This window comes from Mercenaria mercenaria, chromosome 15, assembly GCF_021730395.1.
Source record: "Mercenaria mercenaria strain notata chromosome 15, MADL_Memer_1, whole genome shotgun sequence".
Taxonomy (NCBI): Eukaryota; Metazoa; Mollusca; class Bivalvia; order Venerida; family Veneridae; genus Mercenaria; species Mercenaria mercenaria.
In genome coordinates, this window is record NC_069375.1 from 54,195,519 (window position 1) to 54,214,656 (window position 19,138).

General features: G+C 35.3%; 1 protein-coding gene across 1 annotated transcript in view; it reads left to right on the forward strand.

Annotated features, from left to right (window-relative positions):
• Nucleotides 1-287: 287 nt before the first annotated feature.
• Nucleotides 288-19,138, forward strand: part of LOC128548785 (hemicentin-1-like) — a 59,404-nt gene continuing 40,553 nt past the window's right edge. The window contains exons 1-4 of the mRNA XM_053524243.1: nt 288-818; nt 16,442-16,556; nt 18,306-18,478; nt 18,639-18,855. Of these exons, the coding sequence (XP_053380218.1) occupies nt 710-818; nt 16,442-16,556; nt 18,306-18,478; nt 18,639-18,855 (614 nt within the window). The 5' untranslated portion in view covers nt 288-709. The remainder of the gene's footprint in view (nt 819-16,441; nt 16,557-18,305; nt 18,479-18,638; nt 18,856-19,138) is intronic.

The window sequence follows — 19,138 nt, forward strand, 5'->3', positions numbered from 1 at the left end:
GGTGTGAAAGTTTAATAAAAATGATACATTCTGACCGCGAAGGTGTGAAACATTTTGACACCTCTGCTCGAGTTAGCCGAAAGCCACAAAGAGTAAATGACCTGGTGTCATGCTCGAGCGATCGAGTTTCGATGCTCGACCCAGCCATGGTTTAAAATCACATAGAAAATAGAAAGAAAACGACGGGACCCAAATGAATTGCTCGGCGAGCCCGGGTACTCGAGTCATTGGTGCTCGGGTGGGGCGGTGGTTTCACTGTATGGGCCAATTAATTTTCTAATTCCACAGTTCAGTTTTTGCTGTTAACTCTGTAAAATGACTCATTTCAGTGAAAACTGGGCAAACTATTTAATGAACAGTTAAGCTGAAAGAAAAGAAACAAAGAAAAGCATAACAATGATAATAGTTGCAATGAGGTAACCAAAAAAAAAAAAAAAAAGTCATAAAATAGGCCTGGAGCCAAATTCTGAAAGTGCACTAAAACAAAGTTCAATACAAATACCCAGTACATTTTGTTTGGATGCTTTGTAATGTTGGTACCTACATATCCCACATGTAGTTGGGGAGACATATTGATTTAGTGCCGTCCCTCTGTCTGTATGCCTGTCTGTCTTTAAGGCACCCTTGATGTCTGAATTGATTTTTCAGGAATGGATATGAGCTAGATCTATCTGAGTTGGATACCAGGTTTGAAATATCTGCAGATGGAATGAACTTGACAATATATGAAGCGGATGTATCAGACACAGCCAGATATACCTGCATAGCTAAAAATGTAGGAGGAGAAGCAGAGAAAAACTTTGATCTGGATGTTCATGGTAAATTCTACATTCATTTTTATACACCCGTTTGAAAAAGGGACGTATTATGGGAACGCCCTGGGCGGGCGGCGTCCACGGATTTTGTCCGGAGCATATCTTCTTCATGCATGGAGGGATTTTGATGAAACTTGGCACAAATGTTCACCATTATGAGACGGAGTGTCATGCGCAAGAACCAGGTCCCTAGGTCTAAGGTCAAGGTCACACTTAGAGGTTAAAGGTCAGATTCAAGAATGGCTTTGTCCGGAGCATATCTCTTCATGCATGGAAGGATTTTGATGTAGCTTGGCACAATTGTTCACCATCATGAGACGGGAGTGTCATGCGCAAGAACCAGGTCCTAGGTTTTTAAAGGGCTGCACAATAGCAGCTTCATTTATGATTTGATTTTAACCAAAACTTGCACACAACTTGTATCACCACAAGATCTTTGTTCCTTTCTTGAACTGGCCAGATTCCTTCATGGGTTCCAGAGTTATAGCCCCTTAAAGGTCCAAAATTGGCTATTTTGGCTTTTGCAGACATATAGAGACTTCATTTATGGTTTGATTTGATACAAACTTCCAAAATACTTTCAACAACAATAAATCTTGGATTCCACGACGAACCTGTCAGATCCAATCGTAGGTTAGTTATCTTATATCTGATTACCTCCCCTGATTGTAATCAAAATGGATTTATTTTCTGTAAGTACTTTTCACTGCAAAAAAAAGGGTCAATATACGGGAGTTTTGGGGGTTTCCCGGTATATTTGGGAAAAACGGGAGAAATAGGGGATGTATATTAAAAATATACGGCCCCCTAATAGCGCCCCGTATTCGGAAATCTAGTATACGGGAAGTCCGTTATTTTTTATCCCCTTAGGGTTTCCCGTTAGCCAAATTTTCAAAAATTGTTAATTTCCCTTTATATATGCAATATAGAATTTTAAAAAAAAAAACCCCTTTGAAATGGTGTTTATTCGTGCCCGTTTTAAAACAAAAGGTTTCATTTTCTTTGTTTTCAAAGGGTTTTGAGATTTTTTTTTTCCCGGGTTATTTCCCGTATTTTTAAAAATTAAGGAAAAGTATACGAGCCTGTTTATTCCAAATTTAAAAGGGGATACGGATCCCGTTTTTTTGTCATATACGCACTGTGATGCATCAAATTTTTCGGGGCAATAGGGAAATTGTATTTTTAATTAGGGCTTTCTTTTTTTTTTCCCGTATACCCCATGATATTCGTAGTATACGGACCCTTTTTTTTGTCATATACGGACTGTGATTGCATTAATTAACGGGACTTTTAGGGGAATTGGGATTTTTTTAAAATATACGGGTTGGGTTTTTTTCCGTATACCCCATGATATACTAAGTTTAGGGGACCCCTTTACTTTTGTCATTAGGGGGGCCATATAGAAACTGTATTTTTTGAATACGAGATTCGGAAGCCCCGTAATGAAAGGGTATAAGCAATATAGGATCCCCCCCCCGTTTTTGGGTGTCATATACGGGGAAAAATACGAAACGTTTTTTTTACTATAGGGGCCCTTCGGACTTCCCCCGGGATATGTTGGTATACGCAATTTTAGGTTTCCCGTATTTGGGGTTTTTAAACGGAATGTATTTGCATCGGTATACGGGGTTATAGGGAACCTGTATTTTTGATATACGGGCCGGGTTTTTTCCCCGGGTTTATGCAAGTTTTGCAAAAGTATCCCGATTCCATTTTTGGTCCTTTTGATAAAATTGGGTTTTTTGGGTATTCGGGGAATTCAGGGGGACGATTTTTTCAAAAGATAAAATTTACCAGATTTTCCCCGTATATGCGGGTTTTAGTATCAAATCCCTTTTTTTCTTTTTGTAAACTGATTTTGTATATGGGCCCGATAAAAAAGGGATAAACAAAATAAATTGTCGGTGATCCCTGGCAAAATTAGGGTAGGGTTTGGGAAAAACCCAAGCCCAAAGCGGGGGGTATGAAAAAAAAATTCATATTGTTTTTAATTTGGGGAGCTTTGTCAGTTTAAAATAACATTTTTTTCCCAATTTTAAATACTCTTAAATCATTTTTTAAAAGGGGTTAGGAATTTTTTTTCATTTCGGCCCCAAATGAAAAAATTTGGGAATTAAAATGTGGAAAACAATAACTTTCAGCATTTTTTAATTTTATTATGTTCATTTCAAATAAAAAAATAGCAATTCCCCACTTTTAAATTTCTGCCCCGGTTGGACCCAAAAAATTTTCAGTTGAGTATCACTTCTTTTTACTATTGTCTGTACTTGTTTTCTTTTTTCCCTGAATCCCCGGGATTACCGCTAAAAAGGTTTTTGTTTTTTGCCGTCTTTTTAAAAAAGAGCAGTACCCCTTCCTAATGTCCAAAGTGTATTTTAAAAAAGACGCATGTTGGTTCTGTATGGACCGATATGTTCAGGTTAAAAATGTTAAACCAAAGGGAAAATTATTCAGTTTCCTGATCTCAGTAAGTATAAGCTTTTATTTTATGTCGAATGTCGTGGGGAACAAAAGGGCCCCCTCATCCGGGCTTTTGGTCCCCCCATCGGTTGGGGATCAAACTAGTTAAAAATTTCCACTTTAAGTATATTCTCTATGGGTGAAAATAAATATTTCGTCCCGTTTTTGATTCCAGTAAAAAAACTCTTGTGTCCCCCTGGAAAAAAAAAAGGCACGCATTAAAAGTTAAAAAAAATGGACTCTTGAAATTCATAGTTTACTGAAATTTATTCCTTTTAAATGAGGGAAAATTTAAATGACGAAAAAATGACAGGGTGGGCAGGGATGACGACTTTTTTTAAATTTTGTAGAACCCCTACTCTTTTCGTCCCCCGGAAAAGAAAAGATACTTTAAACGTCCCTTTTTAATTTTTAATACAAGTTTTATGTGGGGTTTTTTTATTTGTTTTATGGTTAAAATTCTTTTAAAATCTATCTAAAAAATTTATTTTTAAATAAAAGCATGGGGTTCAAGTGCCGCACACTTTTTGCCCCGGTCAACCCAACCCCCATTTTGATGGATTGTCTTCAAAATGACAACGGGTAATAAATAAATACGGGGAGTCTTTTTTCAAGAGTTTTTTTACCTGTCAAAAAAAATTAAAAAAAAAACAAAAAGTCCCGGGTTTTGGGATAAAAATTACATTTTCCCATTTTTTTCCTCCCCAAAAAAATTGCCCAAAACTAAGGGGGGTTAAAATTTTAAAACCCCAAACCGCTAGGGTTAAACGAAAAACTATGCAAAAATTAGTTTTCCCTTAAACCGTCCGCCTTTTCGCAATACTCCGTTTTTGAAATTTATTAAAAATGCACAAAATTTTTGTCCCTTTTGGGGTAAATTTTTATCAGGTGACAAAAACGCATTTCGCTTTCCGGGTCTCCGTGGTTTTCCCCGGGTTTTTGACAAACATCTGATGTTGAGAATGCAAAAACATTTCCCCCGTTGAAAACCCTTTTTTTTTTAAATTTTAATTTTTCAAACTTCTCTTTAAACTTTAAACTGAAAAATTTTCTGAACGATATATTTCCCTCTAAATTTTTAATTTTTTGGGTTTTAAACAATTTAAAGATTTTCCCAAAAAATTTCCAGTCCGGGGTCAGTTAATTTCTTAGAAAGTAAATTTTCCCTCATAAACTTTCCAAATCTTTTTACCCAGTTCAAATAAATTAATGCATCTGTAAATCGGGGAATTTAAAAAAATTATCCAAATCTATGGGTTTAACCTAATAAAATGTAAAAAAATTAAAAAGGGGGAAAATATAATTTAATTTTTTCATATTGGGGGTCCCCGAAATTCGAAAATTTAATTATGAAAACGGTGTTATACATGTTTAAATCTGTGGAAAAATTAAAGGAAAATTGGGTACTTTTTGTTTAAAATTTTTGGGGAAAAACGAATTTACGGGACTTTACTCGATTTCTTTCCCCTTATAAAGGACCACTTTTTTTTCAGAATGATTTTTTTTGCACGGCCCCCAGGTTTTTTGGCTGCCTTTGAAAGGCCCCCTCCCTTTGAGTAACAAAAAAAATTTTTAGCCATGCAAAGATAGATTTTTCCCGCGAGATTTTTAAATTTTTTTCCCAGTTTTTTTCGAAATATATAAAAAAAAAAGTTGGTCGCCGGGAAACAAACCCTTTGGAGCGGAAATAAAGAATTTTTCCCACTGTCGTTCCCAAATTTATAAGAAAGGGGAGGGTTTAGTGTTAATGCTTTTAAAAATATCCAATTTTTACTTTAAAAATTATTTAAAAAACATCTAATTCTAAATGTGTTTCCGAAAAATTTATAGCGTCAGTATACCTAGTTTAATTTTATCCTTTTAATATCCGTTTTCTAAAAAAAATTATTGCCGTCCATGAGAAAAAAAAACATAGGGGGTTTTCGACCAGCATGGATCGAGCCCAAGCCTGCGATCCGGGCATTTGGGTCGGGGTTTAGGGCTGTTTTTTTTAAAAGCCTATTAGAATTAAAAAAATGTTAGCGAACAGCAGGGGATCCTGGGCGGGACTGCGGGGAAAGGGGCGGGGGGTTCTCGACCCCTTTGGGGTCGAAAAACTAAGACTATTTTGGGTTTTTCTCAGGGACGGTTTCCAATAATATTTTTTTGTTTTGACGGACGATCTGGGGGCCCATTTCCTTTTTTTGATTCTTTTAAACATTGCGTTTTTTTCTTAATTTTTTTTTAACCCCCAAGCTGCATACGTTCCCACTAAAAAAAAGGGTTAATTTAATTGGTAAAATGTTTGATCCCCCAAAAATTTTTCATTGGGGATTAAAATTTTTGGGCCGGGGGGAATAAAAAAATTTTTCGGCGTGTTGTTTCAAGCTGGGTCAAAAAAATTATTTTAAAACCCCACTTTTACAAGTGATAAGTATTTTAAAAATTTTTTTTTTTTTAGGGGTTAACCTTTTTAAGAAATCTTTTTGGGGCCCTGCTAAAAAAAAAAGGGGCGTTTGTGGTTTTTTTAAAGGGGGGGATTTACAGCGGGTTAAAATGGGGGGTTTAAAAGAAACTGAAAAAAAAACCATTTAAAAGGGAAATATCTAAAACTTTAATTTTTTTAAAATTTTAAAAAAGGGTCCTTTTAAAAATAAATTTTTAAAATAAACAGACAAATTTGGAGCTTTACTTATTTTTTGCCTTGTATGGCCCGGGAAAGTAAATGTTTTTTTTGAGGAAAAGATGAAACGTTTTTAAAAGGGAGATACCATATTCATTTTACTAAATATTATTTTTATTTGACAATAAAAAAGTATTAATACATATTCGACTTGTTCCGCCCCTTTTACTTTAATATTTAAATTTAAAAATTTATTAAGTAACCCTGTTAGTAACCGTTTGCCTTTTTAAAGCTTTAGATAAAAAATTTTAATGACCCAAAACTATTAGTTTCGATTCACCCCCCCCCCCCCGTGTTAAAACAAAAAATTTTTTTGTACGGAAAACGGAAAAGAAATTGATTATTTTTTCTCCCCCTTTACGGGGTTTTTTTTAAAAAAGGGGGTTACTAAAAAATTTGGGAATGCAAAAATTAGTATGTTGATTTTTGGTCACTATAAAATTTTTAACTTTCAGATTAAAAATCCCAAAATTTTACATAATTTAAATTTTTTTTATTTCAAAACCCTTTTTTTTTTTAATACTTGAAAAAAAATTTCCCCATGACCAACCCCTTACATGACTTTCAAAGTCGGGAGAGATTAAAAAAAATCTGTTAAAAGTATTTAAATTTTTTTACTGGGCACTGATATTTCGCAGAGAAAAAAATTTTTTTCTTAACAGGGCAAGAGATGTTGTAATTTTTTTCAAAAATGCCATCTAGAAAAAAGCGTTTTTTGGCAGATTACCGGTACCCATTTTTTAAAAATAAAAGATTTTTAAAATTTAAAATTTATTTAAAGCTTTTCCCAGTTTTCCCGTTTTTTTCGAATGGGAAAGAAAAAAGGTGCCGCCCTTTTAAATTCCCTTAAAAACTACCTCGGCACCTAGCTTGTACGAAAAAACTTCTATCTGGAAGGGGGTTTTTCCTTTCAACTTTATTTCGTTTAAAACCCAAAAGGGATTCATTTAAATGATTTTTTCCCCGGTTTTTTTTTTTATTTCAAACCCCTTGCCCAAAATAAAAATTGGTGACTGAAACCTTTTAGCTATCGGTTTGGGGGAATGGGAAAGAACTAATTTGTTAAATGATTTGTTGTGAAGGAAAAGGGTCAAAACCCAATGAATGAATGAATGAACTATTTAACGGCTATTCTGAATTTCTTTTTTTTTATTAAGATTACAAAATTAAAATGACCTTTTTTACGCTTCTGGGAATTTTTTTTAAAAAATAAAAAGACCCTTTTGGTTTCCCATTTAAATTAAAATAATTCATGGTCTGGTTTTTCACAAAAAATCAGTTTATTAAAAATTAAAAAAATATAAATTTAAAAAAGTACTTACCGTGACTTCCTTTCCCTCTGAAAAAACAAAAATACGGGTTATCGGTTTCGGTCACTTTAGCCCCGATGTTATCGCTTCGGGGGTTTTAACGCGCGGAAACGTGAAGAAGCTTTTTCCCAAAATGATTGGTACCTATTTTCTATGCTTTTGGGTCCCAAGAATTTGCCCCTAATTTTTGGGGAATTTGGGATTTATTTGAGTTTCTGTTTTTGACAATTTGCAGGGAGAAAAAGTTGAAAGGTTCCCCGACTGGAACCAGGCTTAGGGTACATGGGCTATTTATCTGATTTAGTTAATATTTCATACCAAATTTTTATAATTTTTGTTGCAGTTTAAAAAGGTTTGGGAGAAATTTTATGTACAGTTTATTTTTTGTGGGTTTGGGGAAATCAGTTTTAAAAGCTTATATATTTGGGTTTTAAAGAAAGAAATCATTAAACCCTTTTTCCCAAAATTTTTTTTTAGCGTTTTTTTTTAATTTTTAAGCTTTTTTTTATTTATTACAGTCAGTCAGTGTCACGCCTCCACGGGTTTCCACGGGTTTTCATTGCTTTAAAGTAAAGTAATTTTGTGGTTTTCGTACCCGTTTATCTTTATAAATTTTATTTTTTTCTTCTTTTAAAATATTTTTTTTTTTAGTACGGTTGTGATCGTAATGTGTCTTTTTTTGTCTAGAAAATTTTTTTAAAAAATTGCTTTTTTACAAGGGTGAATATGATTAAAATTTTTTTGGGAAAGGACCCCTAAATATTTACGGTGCGTTTGACAAATTTTAAATGAAAATCTGAAATAATTTAGGGGGGAAAAGGTTTTTGGCCCAAAATCGAAAACCCCCTACCCATATATTGGGCTAAACGCTTTTCCCCCCAGCTACCCGCAAGGGGATAGTATTTAATTTTCAACTAAAAATTATTTAGGGAAATTTTTTGTAAGCTATTTATGTTTGGTTATTGAAAATGAATTTTTGGAAATTACGGAATTTACATGTGCTAGGTTTAATACTAAAGGGACCCTACATTCCCGAGAAATTTAAAAAAGTCTGCCACAGTGTATTTCAGTGGAATATAGGGGTATAAAAGGAAAAATTTTATTTTTCACGTGCCCCAGTGTTAGCCCCCAATTTGCACTTTTTAAGTTTCCCCGTTTCGAATGTGTTGATTAAAAACGTGTGCCGTAATTTAAATATTTTTAGCTAACAAAAATTTGCATTTTTGATAGCTATCAAGTTCGCAGTTTTTAGGGACACGTGCGAACGTGAAATATTCCAAAAGAAACTAATCGGAATTTTCAGCCCTTTTTTCAAAAAAAAAGAAACACTTCTTCTAAATTTCAGCTAAATATAAATAAAAAAACTTTCCTTTTGAAGCATCCCCTTTTTGAAAAAATTTCCAATTTTCACGCTTTTTTAATTTATCAGCTTAAATCGTGCCAGTGTTTGGTTAACCCGGGGAAATGGGGAGTATAACGTGGGGTCACTTGCGCACGGTTTATAGTTTCACCCGGGGCACGTTTTGAATTTCCCCCATACGCAAGTGGTGCAAAACTTGCGGGACAGAAAAAATAAAAAATTTCCTATTTTCCTCCCATGCCACCCCCTTTCTTGCAAGAACATCTGCAGGTTACTTCGAAAAAAAAGTTTAAAGGATATGAAAATATTTTTGCCCTTTAAAGATTTGTAATTAAGTAACAGGTTTAAAGGAATTGAAAAAAAGGGATAAAAAAACATACTTTTTTAGCTCTTTTGAATTATTTTTTTTTAAAAAAAATGGAAATTCGGTGATTATGTTTCTTTTTTTATTTCCAAAATGCTATGTTTTCTACATGTTTGGGTTTTTTGATTTTGACCCCCCAACCCCCCCCCCCCCCAAAAATCCCCCCCCAACCCCCCCCAAACCAGGGTTTTGGCCCCCTTTACCCATGCCCGGGTTTTTCCCAAACCTCACTCAGAGTGTTAAAAATTTTCCATGTGGGGGGGAAGATATTTAAACAGGTGCCGCTCGTCCCTGATGAAATAATGCACGTTGGGCACCGGGGGGATTCCTCCACCCCCAAAACAGAAAAAAATCGCTACAGCGCAACGTTAATTCCCCCAAAAAAAAAACAAAAAAAAAAAGACCCACCGGTCGGGGGGAGCAAAACGATACTTTAATTTAAAACGACGGAAAAGGGGTTTTTTTCGAAAATTTTTTGCAGACACAAATTTTAACGGTTTTTTTTCGTCTGTAAAAAATTAGAATTTATTTCAAAGTAAAATATCAATACATGTTTTTATTTATTTTTCAGTAAAAAAATATAAATGGTTTTGTTCCTCTTTTTTTTTATAAATATTTTATTGTAGGGGAAGCGTTGGGAAAAAGTGCGGGGGAAAAAAGTTTTAAATTTTTGCTTTTTTTAGATTTTTTTCAATGGGATGATCACGGATGTTTTTTATAATACAAAAAAAAATGGGATAATTGATTAATCCTTTTTTTCTCAAACGGCTATTTAAAAATTTAAAAGTTTAAAAAAAAATTTGGGAAAGCGCCCAGATGAAATGATGCATTATTCAGCTTGATTTTTTAAATTTTTTACCTGTTTTGGCCGTGAATGTTTTTTTAGTTTTTGTCATTTTGTATTTAAAAATTTTTTTTCTTTAATATTGACATTCAATTTCTTCACCCTACAAGTTCGAAAAAAATGCAAAAAAGTTTTACCTTTGGGAAAAGGCCGGGAATATAATTTTCACTACACATATTGATTTCCCCGTATTTTTGAAATATATAAATTATTTAAAATCCCCTTTTTTCCCGGCCTTTTACGGGGAAAAATCCCGGGGGTTTTTACGAGATATCGGGAAAAATTTAAAACCCCGTATTTTCCCAAAAAATTTTTAAACTATTCATACCCCCTATATCCCCGAAAATTTTCGGGAAAATTTTCCCGGGGTTGTATACAAAAAAAATATACGGGAAAAAATAAAACCCGTATTTTTAAAAAATACAAAAATTTTTTTAAAACCCGTATTTCTGGGGGTATACGGGAAATTTATGGAGTTGTACACCAAGCTTTACCGGAATTTTACGTGCCCCTTTTTTTGAAATATACAAAATTTTTTACAAACCCGTATTTCCCGGGCCTTTTCGGGAAAATATACAGTGTTGTATTCGGAAAAATATACGGGAAATTTTAAACCCGTATTTCGAAAATAAAAACTATACATATCCCCTATATTTCCCGAAAATTTGGGAAAAACGGGGTTGTTTATGGAAACATATACGGGACATTTAGTCCCGTATTTTCGAAAATATACAAATTATCTAAATCCGTTTAAACCCCATATACGGGAAAATTTTTTGGAGTTTATACAAAGAATTTTTGGGAAATTTAATCCCTTTTTTTTTCGAAAATATACAAACTATACATATTCCCCGAACCAGAAAATACGGGAAATTACGGGAAATTTTTATTTAAACATATACGGGAAAAATACGTCCCCATTTTTTGTAATATAAAGGATTTATGTATTCCCCTTCACCCGGGTTTTTACGGGGAAAAAAAAACGGTGGGGGGTGTATACGAATTAGAATAACCCCCTTTTTAGAATTTCCCGTATTTCAATAATATACGGGGTATCGTATACTAAGAATGCCGTATTTCATAGTATACGGAAATCCGTATTTTATTAGTATACGGACTTTTAAATATACAAGCCCCGTACACGCCCGTATTTTAGTTTTCCCGTATTTCTTCCCGTACACGGGTAATATACGGGATCCCGTACACTCCCGTATATTAACTCTTTTTTCGCAGTGTATAGGACTTATTTGAAACTATTGTCATTAGTTGGACTGAGACAATCAGGGTAGATAACTATGGACTGATTTTATGTCGAATCACCTCCCTTTATTTCAAATTAAAATGGGTATTTCTCCGTAACTAATGAAGATACTGATCTGAAATTTCATTTATGTCAACAGATGGACTTAAACAATCAGTGAAGATACATATTGACTGAATTTATGACAAATTACCTCCTTTATTAGTCCCCTACTGGTTGAAAACCAGTTTCGGGGACTATAGGAATGCGCTTTTCCGTCGTTCTGTCATTCTGTCGTTCCGTCCGTCCGCAATTTCTTGTCCGGTCCATAACTCTTTTATCCATGAAGGGATTTTAATATTACTTGGCACAAATGTTCCCCATGATGAGACGACATGTCATGCGCAAAACCCTGACCCCTAGCTTAAAGGTCGAGGTCACAATTGGAGGTCAAAGGTCAACAGGGTTTTTCCTGTCCGGTCCATAACTCTCCCATCCATGAAGGGATTTTAATATCACATGGCACAATTGTACCTCATAATAAGTTGATGTGTCATGCACAACTTTGAGACCCCTAGCTCAAAGGTCAAGGTCACACTAAGCAGTCAAATGTTAACATGGCATGAACAGGGTCTGTTTCGTGTCCGGTCAATAACTCTTTCATCCATGATGTGATTTTAATTTATCCCCCCGCCAGAGGTGAAGGGGATATTAGAAATGCTCTCCGTCTGTGCGTGCGTGCGTGCATCCGTCCGCAACGATCTTTGTCCGGAGCATAACTCCAAAAGTACTGGAGGGATTTCCTTCAAACTTCATACACTGATAGAACACATTGGGAGGAAGTGCAGTGTGCAAGAACAATTACTCTACCTTGCCTATTTTTTGAGTTATTCCCTTTATCTTATTTTCTTAAAAAATTTTGTCCGGAGCATAACTCCAAAAGTACTGGAGGGATTTTCTTCAAACTTCATACACTGATAGAACACATTGGGAGGAAGTGCATTGTGCAAGAACAATAACTCTACCATGCCTATTTTTTTAGTTATTCCCCTTTATCTTATTTTCTTTAAAAATGTTGTCCGTAGCATAACTCCAAAAGTACTGGAGGGATTTTCTTCAAACTTCATACACTGATAGAACACATTGGGAGGAAGTGCAATGTGCAAGAACAATAACTCTACCTTGCCTATTTTTTTTAGTAATTCCCCTTTATCATATTTTCTTAAAATATTTTGTCTGGAGCATATCTTCTTCATGCATGGAGGGACTTTGATTTATCTTGGCACAAATGTTCATCACCACGAGGCGGAGTGTCATGCGCAAGAACCAGGTCGCCTAGGTCTAAGGTCAAGGTCACACTTAGAGGTCAAAGGGTACAAGAATGAAAACCTTGTCCGGAGCATTTCTTCTTCATGCATAGAGGGATTTTGATATAACTTGGCACAAATATTCACCACCACGAGACGGAGTGTCATGCGCAAGATCCAGGTCCCTAGGTCTAAGGTCAAGGTCACATTTAGAGGCCAAAGGTCAGATACAAGAATAACTTTGTCCGAAGCATTTCTTCTTCATGCATGGAGGGATTTTGATGTAACTTGGCACAATTATACACCATCATGAGACGAAGTGTCATGCGCAGTTCCCTTCTTTAGAATTACTTCCCTTTGTTGTTACTTTAAATAGCTTTTATTGTAACTTTTTCATTACTAGTCCTAGGGAAAAATCGAGACCGCTTTTCTGTAGTACAACATGCATGCTGCATCCAATTTTGTGGTGTACTTTGACCAATCTCTACCTGGTAAAGATTTTTGTGTCGACCTACAATTTTTTTTTTTTTTTTTTTTTTCTAAGATTAACTTCCCTTAGTTGTCACTATAAATAACTTATATTGTAACATTTTTATAATTGACCGTAGGGAAAAAACAAGACCACTTTTCTGTGGTACAACATAGATGCTACTTTCCAATTTTAGGTGTATTTTAAGGTATCTCTACCTGGTAAGGAGTTTTTTTGTGGACTTAGAAAAACAAAAGACTTACAATGGTTACTAAACAACCAGAAAATTAAAATTCCATTTGCAAATACAGCTGCTAGAGTAAAGAAATTTGCTGTGACGGGCATATATTGTGACATTCTGGCACTCTTGCTCCCTGTTAGCTTTCCATTCCTTCTTTTTACAGTAGCCATATAGAAAAACATCATAGCTATACTGTTCATGAAAATTAATAAAATTTAGCAGTAAACCACCTCACCACTGACTTATTCTTTCTTCCACTCTTTAAAACCCCTGATATGGACCACAGCTAAACGGTCCTTCAAAGCTTTCCCCAAAATTAATACTTTCAGACACTAACTTGCCAGGAGCTTTAGCCTTCAATTATAATATGCCAGGCGGGGGGATTAGCCATGTCTAACATGGCTCTTGTATTACTTGGCACAAATGTTTCCCATGATGAGACGACATGTCGTGCGCAAAACCCGCACCCCTAGCTCAAAGGTCAAGGTCACAATTTGAGGTCAAAGGTCAACAGGGCTTTTTTCCTGTCCGGTCCATAACTCTCCCATCTATGAAGGGATTTTAATATCAATTGGCACAATTGTGCCTCATAATAAGATGATGTGTCGTGCACAACTTTCAGACCCCTAGCTCAAAGGTCAAGGTCACACTTTGCAGTCATATGTTAACATGTCATGACCAGGGTCTGTTTCCTGTCCGGTCCATAACTGTGTCATTCATTAAGGGATTTCAGTATTACTTAGCACAGATGTTTCCCATGATGAGACAACATGTCATGTGCAAATCCGGGAGCCCTTGCTCAAAGGTCAAGGTCACCATTGGGGGTCAAATGTCAATAGGGCTTTTTTCCTGTCTGGTCCATAACTCTGCCATCCATGAAGGGATTTTAATATTACTTGGCACAAATGTTCCCCATGATGAGGCAACATGTCCTGCGCAAAACCCGGACCCCTAGCTCAAAGGTCAAGGTCACAATTGGAGGCCAAAGGTCAATAGGGTTTGGTTTAAACATATTTTATTAGCGGGATAGTTTACAAAATACATATACAATCAACAGAATTCACAAAAACGCTTAGGATAGGATCGAAAGCCTAAGGCTTATATAGATCTTTTCCTGAATAGGGTTTTTTTCCTTCCGGTCCAGAACTTTGTCATCCATCAAGGGATTACAATATTACTTGGCATAAATGTTCCCCATGATAAGATGACATGTCGTGCGCAACACCCAGAACCCTAGCTTAAAGGTCAAGGTCACACTTTTAGATCAAAGGTCAATAGGATTTTTTTTCTGTCCGGTCTATAACTTTGTCATGCAAAACAGGATTTAAATATCAGGTGGCACAAACATTTCCCTGGATGAGACAACATGTTGTGAGCAAAGGCCCGGCTCTAGGTCTGAGGTCAAGGTCATACTTAGAGGTCAAAGGTCAAATTCAAGAATGACTTTGTCTGGAGCATTTCTTCTTAATGCATGGAGGGATTTTAATGTAACTTGGCATAATTGTTCACCACCATGAGACAAATTGTCGTGCGCCAGAACCAGGTCCCTAGGTCTAAGGTCAAGGTCATACTCAGAGGTTAAAGGTCAAATTCAAGAATGACTTTGTCCGGAGCATTTCTTCTTCAGGCATGGAGGGATTTTGATGTAACTTGGCAGAAATGTTCACCACTATGAGGCACACTTTTTTTTAGAATTATGTCCCTTTGTTGTTCTATAAATAGATTATATTGTAACTTTTTTATTACTGGCCATAGGGAAAAATTGAGACCACTTTTCTGTGGTACAACATGCACGGTACATCCAAATTTTAGGTGTATTTTGATCTATCTTTGCCTGGTAAAGAGTTTCTTGTGGACTTATATTTTATAGATTTTTTGTTTTTTGTTTTTTTTAGGGTTAATTTCACTTTGTTGTTACTATAAATAACTTTTATGATAACTTTTTGTATAATCGGCAAAAAAAAAATCCATATGAAAACAACTGTACGTTTTTATATATGCAAATTTTAATCCAAGTGCTTTGTTATATTATATTGTATATATAGTACAATATTGTTTATACATCATTGACAGGTATCAGTTCATTATGTTATACTGCAGTAGAGAAAATTAGTTGCCTTCCAGTAGGGGACTTTGTATTGCATGGCAATACTTCATTCATTTGTTTGGTTTGAAACAATCATATCATTTTGAGCAATGGTACTCAGGTGAGCGACACAGGGCCATCATGGCCCTCTTGTTTTATTTCCAGACTAACTTCCTTTACTTGTTACTATAAATAACTTACATTGTAATTTTTTTATAATTGACTGCAGGTACAACATAGATGTTACTTTCAAATTTTAGGTGTATTTTAAGGTATCTCTACCTGGTAAGGATTTTTTTGGTGGACTTAGAAAAACAAAAGAATTACAATAATTACTAAATAAAACTTAGTAAACAACCACAAAATTAAAATTCCATTTGCAAATACAGGTGCTAATGTAAAGAAATTTGCTGTGACGGGCATATATTGTGACATTCTGGACTCTTGTTGACCTGTGCCATGAGAAATCCAACATAGTGTGTTTGTGACCAGCATGGATCCAGACCAGCCTGCACCTCCGCCCACTCTGGTCAGGATCCATGCTGTTTGCTTTCAAAGCCTATTGCAGTTAGAAAAACTGTTAGTGAACAGAATGGATCCTGACCAGACTGCGCGCATGCGCAGGCTGGTCTGGATCCGTGCTGGTCGCAAATGCACTATGTTGGTTTTCTCATGGTGCGGCTCATTAAATTTTATATTCTGAAAATGAAGTATGTATTTAAGAAATGCTGTTTTTTGTGCATTTATACAGGTATAAACAACATTGGGACTTTTTGCAAATCCATGAATCGCGCTAGTGATTATTAGATGATTTGCAACAGGTCCCAGTGTGTTTTATACTGGTATAAACACATAAAAAAGTAGCATTCAATTTTTATATTTACATTTTTTATGGGAGCTTACTAGAAAAAAGTGGTTTGCTTTTACTTTTTGACATTGTATATGGAACATTTTCAACCCAATATTTCTTTTGCGTTGTGAGAATGTTTGTCAAGTAAGATACTGGGTCATCTTAGAGTAAAATACAGGTTATCAGGTCAGACCTTAGAAAAATCTTCGTTCTTGTAACCACTCCAGGTGCCACATTTACTTCCTGACAGCATGAAACATAGTTAATTTAAAATGTTTGTGTTTCTTATATCTATGTAATGTTCCTAACTAGTTATCTGGTTACCCTAGTAAGTAATACATTACATTTATAGCCACCTTGTACATGCTGCTGTTTATGTTAGATAGATATATAGTTATATATTATTTTCATCAGTATAAAATTTTATTTTCAGTTCCACCAACAATTGATAAGGATTCTGTTTCACCAGAGGAAAATACTGTTGTGAAAGACAACTCTCTATATTTGAACTGTCCAGTTACCGGCATACCAACACCAAAAGTTTTCTGGTAACACATGTGAATATGTGACTTTTCCTCTTTTAAAAGATGAGTGGTAATGTTGTGTTGATCAGTACTTTAGAAGAATTTGGAGTTTTGTTAGTCAATCAGTCAACCAAGGTCATTAGACTCAAGGTTAAAGTCACACAGGTCAAAGGTCATGATCACAGCATTTTACTTTCAGTGTATCAAAGCAAGACTGAGGGATATTTATTGCCTTAAGTTAAGCTCTAATTATCAGTGAACTTTATATCAGAGTAATAGAATCTTGACATAGTTGTCAAAATGACTGTTAGGTGTATGTGATTAGTGTATTTGATTTTGTCCAAAAATAATTTTTATATGCTTGAAGCAATCTTTTTCATATTAAGCATAATGTCAACTCATTGAGACATGGTGTCACAAACAAAACCCAGATCTCTATCAAATTTTAAAGTCATTGTTGTGGTCATAGATCATGTCAGATCTTGTCCAGGCCATAACTTTGGCATGCATGGAGCAATCTGATTTTTTATTTGGTATAACTTTTTGTCTCAGTGAGACTGAGTACCCCGTTCAAATATCAGGCCCAAAAAGGTCTGTTACACAAGTACTATGCATCAACAGGGCATAGATAGATTCTGTGTTTAGACATTACATATTTATAAAGATTTAATGCAAGTTTAAATTCAGAATAGTAGCATCAATATGTTCAAAAGAAATTTTGAAAGTGCCTGAATTTAGATGTGCTTCTGTTTGATATTTAACAGATTGAGGGTAAAATACTTGAGGGATTCAATTTATGGTTTTACTAAGAAAACAAAGCAAATCTATGGCATCTAAAATCAGATCAAAATCAAAAATTGACCATTTGAAAAAATATTGTGCAAAAATGTGTATGTTTTCCAAAACTAAGTCTTCATTCTACATTTAGATCATCAGTTCGAGTTATATATTATTTTCACTTTCTTCTTGCCTAAGGTCCAGAGTTACCTAAACATTATGTTTGTTTTACTTTTTAAAAAAATTCTCATATTTTCATTGGTTAAAAGTGGTCTCACGGCAGTCCCTTGTATTTCTGTAGAGGATCAGTAGATTTTCATGTTGGGTAAGGCTAAAAATAAGTTTTTGATAAAACAAATGATAGAACAAATGAGCCAAACCATGAGAAAACCAACATAGTGCATCTGCGCAGTCTGGTCAGGATCCATGCTGATCACTTGCAATAGGCTTTGAAAGCGAACAGCATGGATCCTGACCAGACTGCAGGGAGGCTGGTCTGGATCCATGCTGGTGGCAAATTCACTATGTTGGTTTTCTCATGGCACTGCTCATTAATTCATTATTGAGTTTTATAGTGACCCTCAAAGAAAAAAGGTTGGGTCAGTATGATAAATATAGGGTTATAGTAGGCAAGTTTCATGACATTTGGTTGTATTAATTCATATGGTGCCAGATTAATATAGTGACCTTTTCATGACAGACACGTTTAAAGGTACTTTACATGCAAAGGCAGCCACACAGGGCGCAAAATTTATACTCTGCCAGTACAGTACATAAAGTTCTGACTGGAGGGTCAGAGCAAGAGAAAGTCCCCAGAACAGAGGGAGAGAAATTCTTTAACAAATTTATTGCTTAATTTTAAGTTTTACATCAAGGTTGCATTATATAATAGGGACGATAATGTGTACACCGAACTGGCAAAAAATAAAAGAAGGCAGGGAAGCATAACTGCAGAGTTACATGAAAATAGATTTTGAAAATGATTTTGCTTAATAGGTACAAGGATGGAGAGATTTTAGATCCAGATCTCGACCCAAATATACATGTTCATGCAAAGGGCCTTAGGTTAGAAATTGTGGGTGCACGTGTTTCTGACACTGGAATGTACAAGTGTGTAGGTGAGAATGTAGCTGGAAGCACAGAGCAATCTTTTGATGTCGACGTGCAAGGTGGGTAGATAATATTTCATTACAGTCATGTTTTTGCAAAATCAAATTAAGCTTTAAGATAATGTAATGTACATTGTACTTAACCAAAAACATCCATATTTGTCAGTGTGAACACTCATAGTCTTTGTTACATTAACAAGATGTTCTTTTTGTTGATTAGTTGGTCCAGTTATTGATCGTCCGGGAGAAATCAACAAACCAGAGATAGTGAGCAATGAGTCTATTAGCCTGACGTGCCCGGCTTCAGGTATTCCATTACCAGAAGTAACATGGTTTAAAAATAATCAACCAATATCTTCAAATACCAGCCAGTACACTTTGCTAAACGATGGATGGACACTTCGCATTATTTCAGCCAATGTTAGCGACTCTGCAAGGTAAAATACCCATTACAGTTATTCTTATTCCCTTTTATGAGGCATTGGTGAGGGTGGGTGTGTGTTGGGGGGGGGGGGTACTAGTTTGCTATGTGACTTTATTGAAAACTTCAAAAATCTTTTTCCTTTTAACTTTATTGAGTAACTGTCTACCAAAATTGAAACATATTTGAGCAGCCAGAGTTAAAATTGAAAAATCATCAAACTCCTTCTTATAAACCATTGGTTCTAGTTACACCACCACCACCACCACTTTGTTTTGGGTGGGGTGCTGTATAGGAAT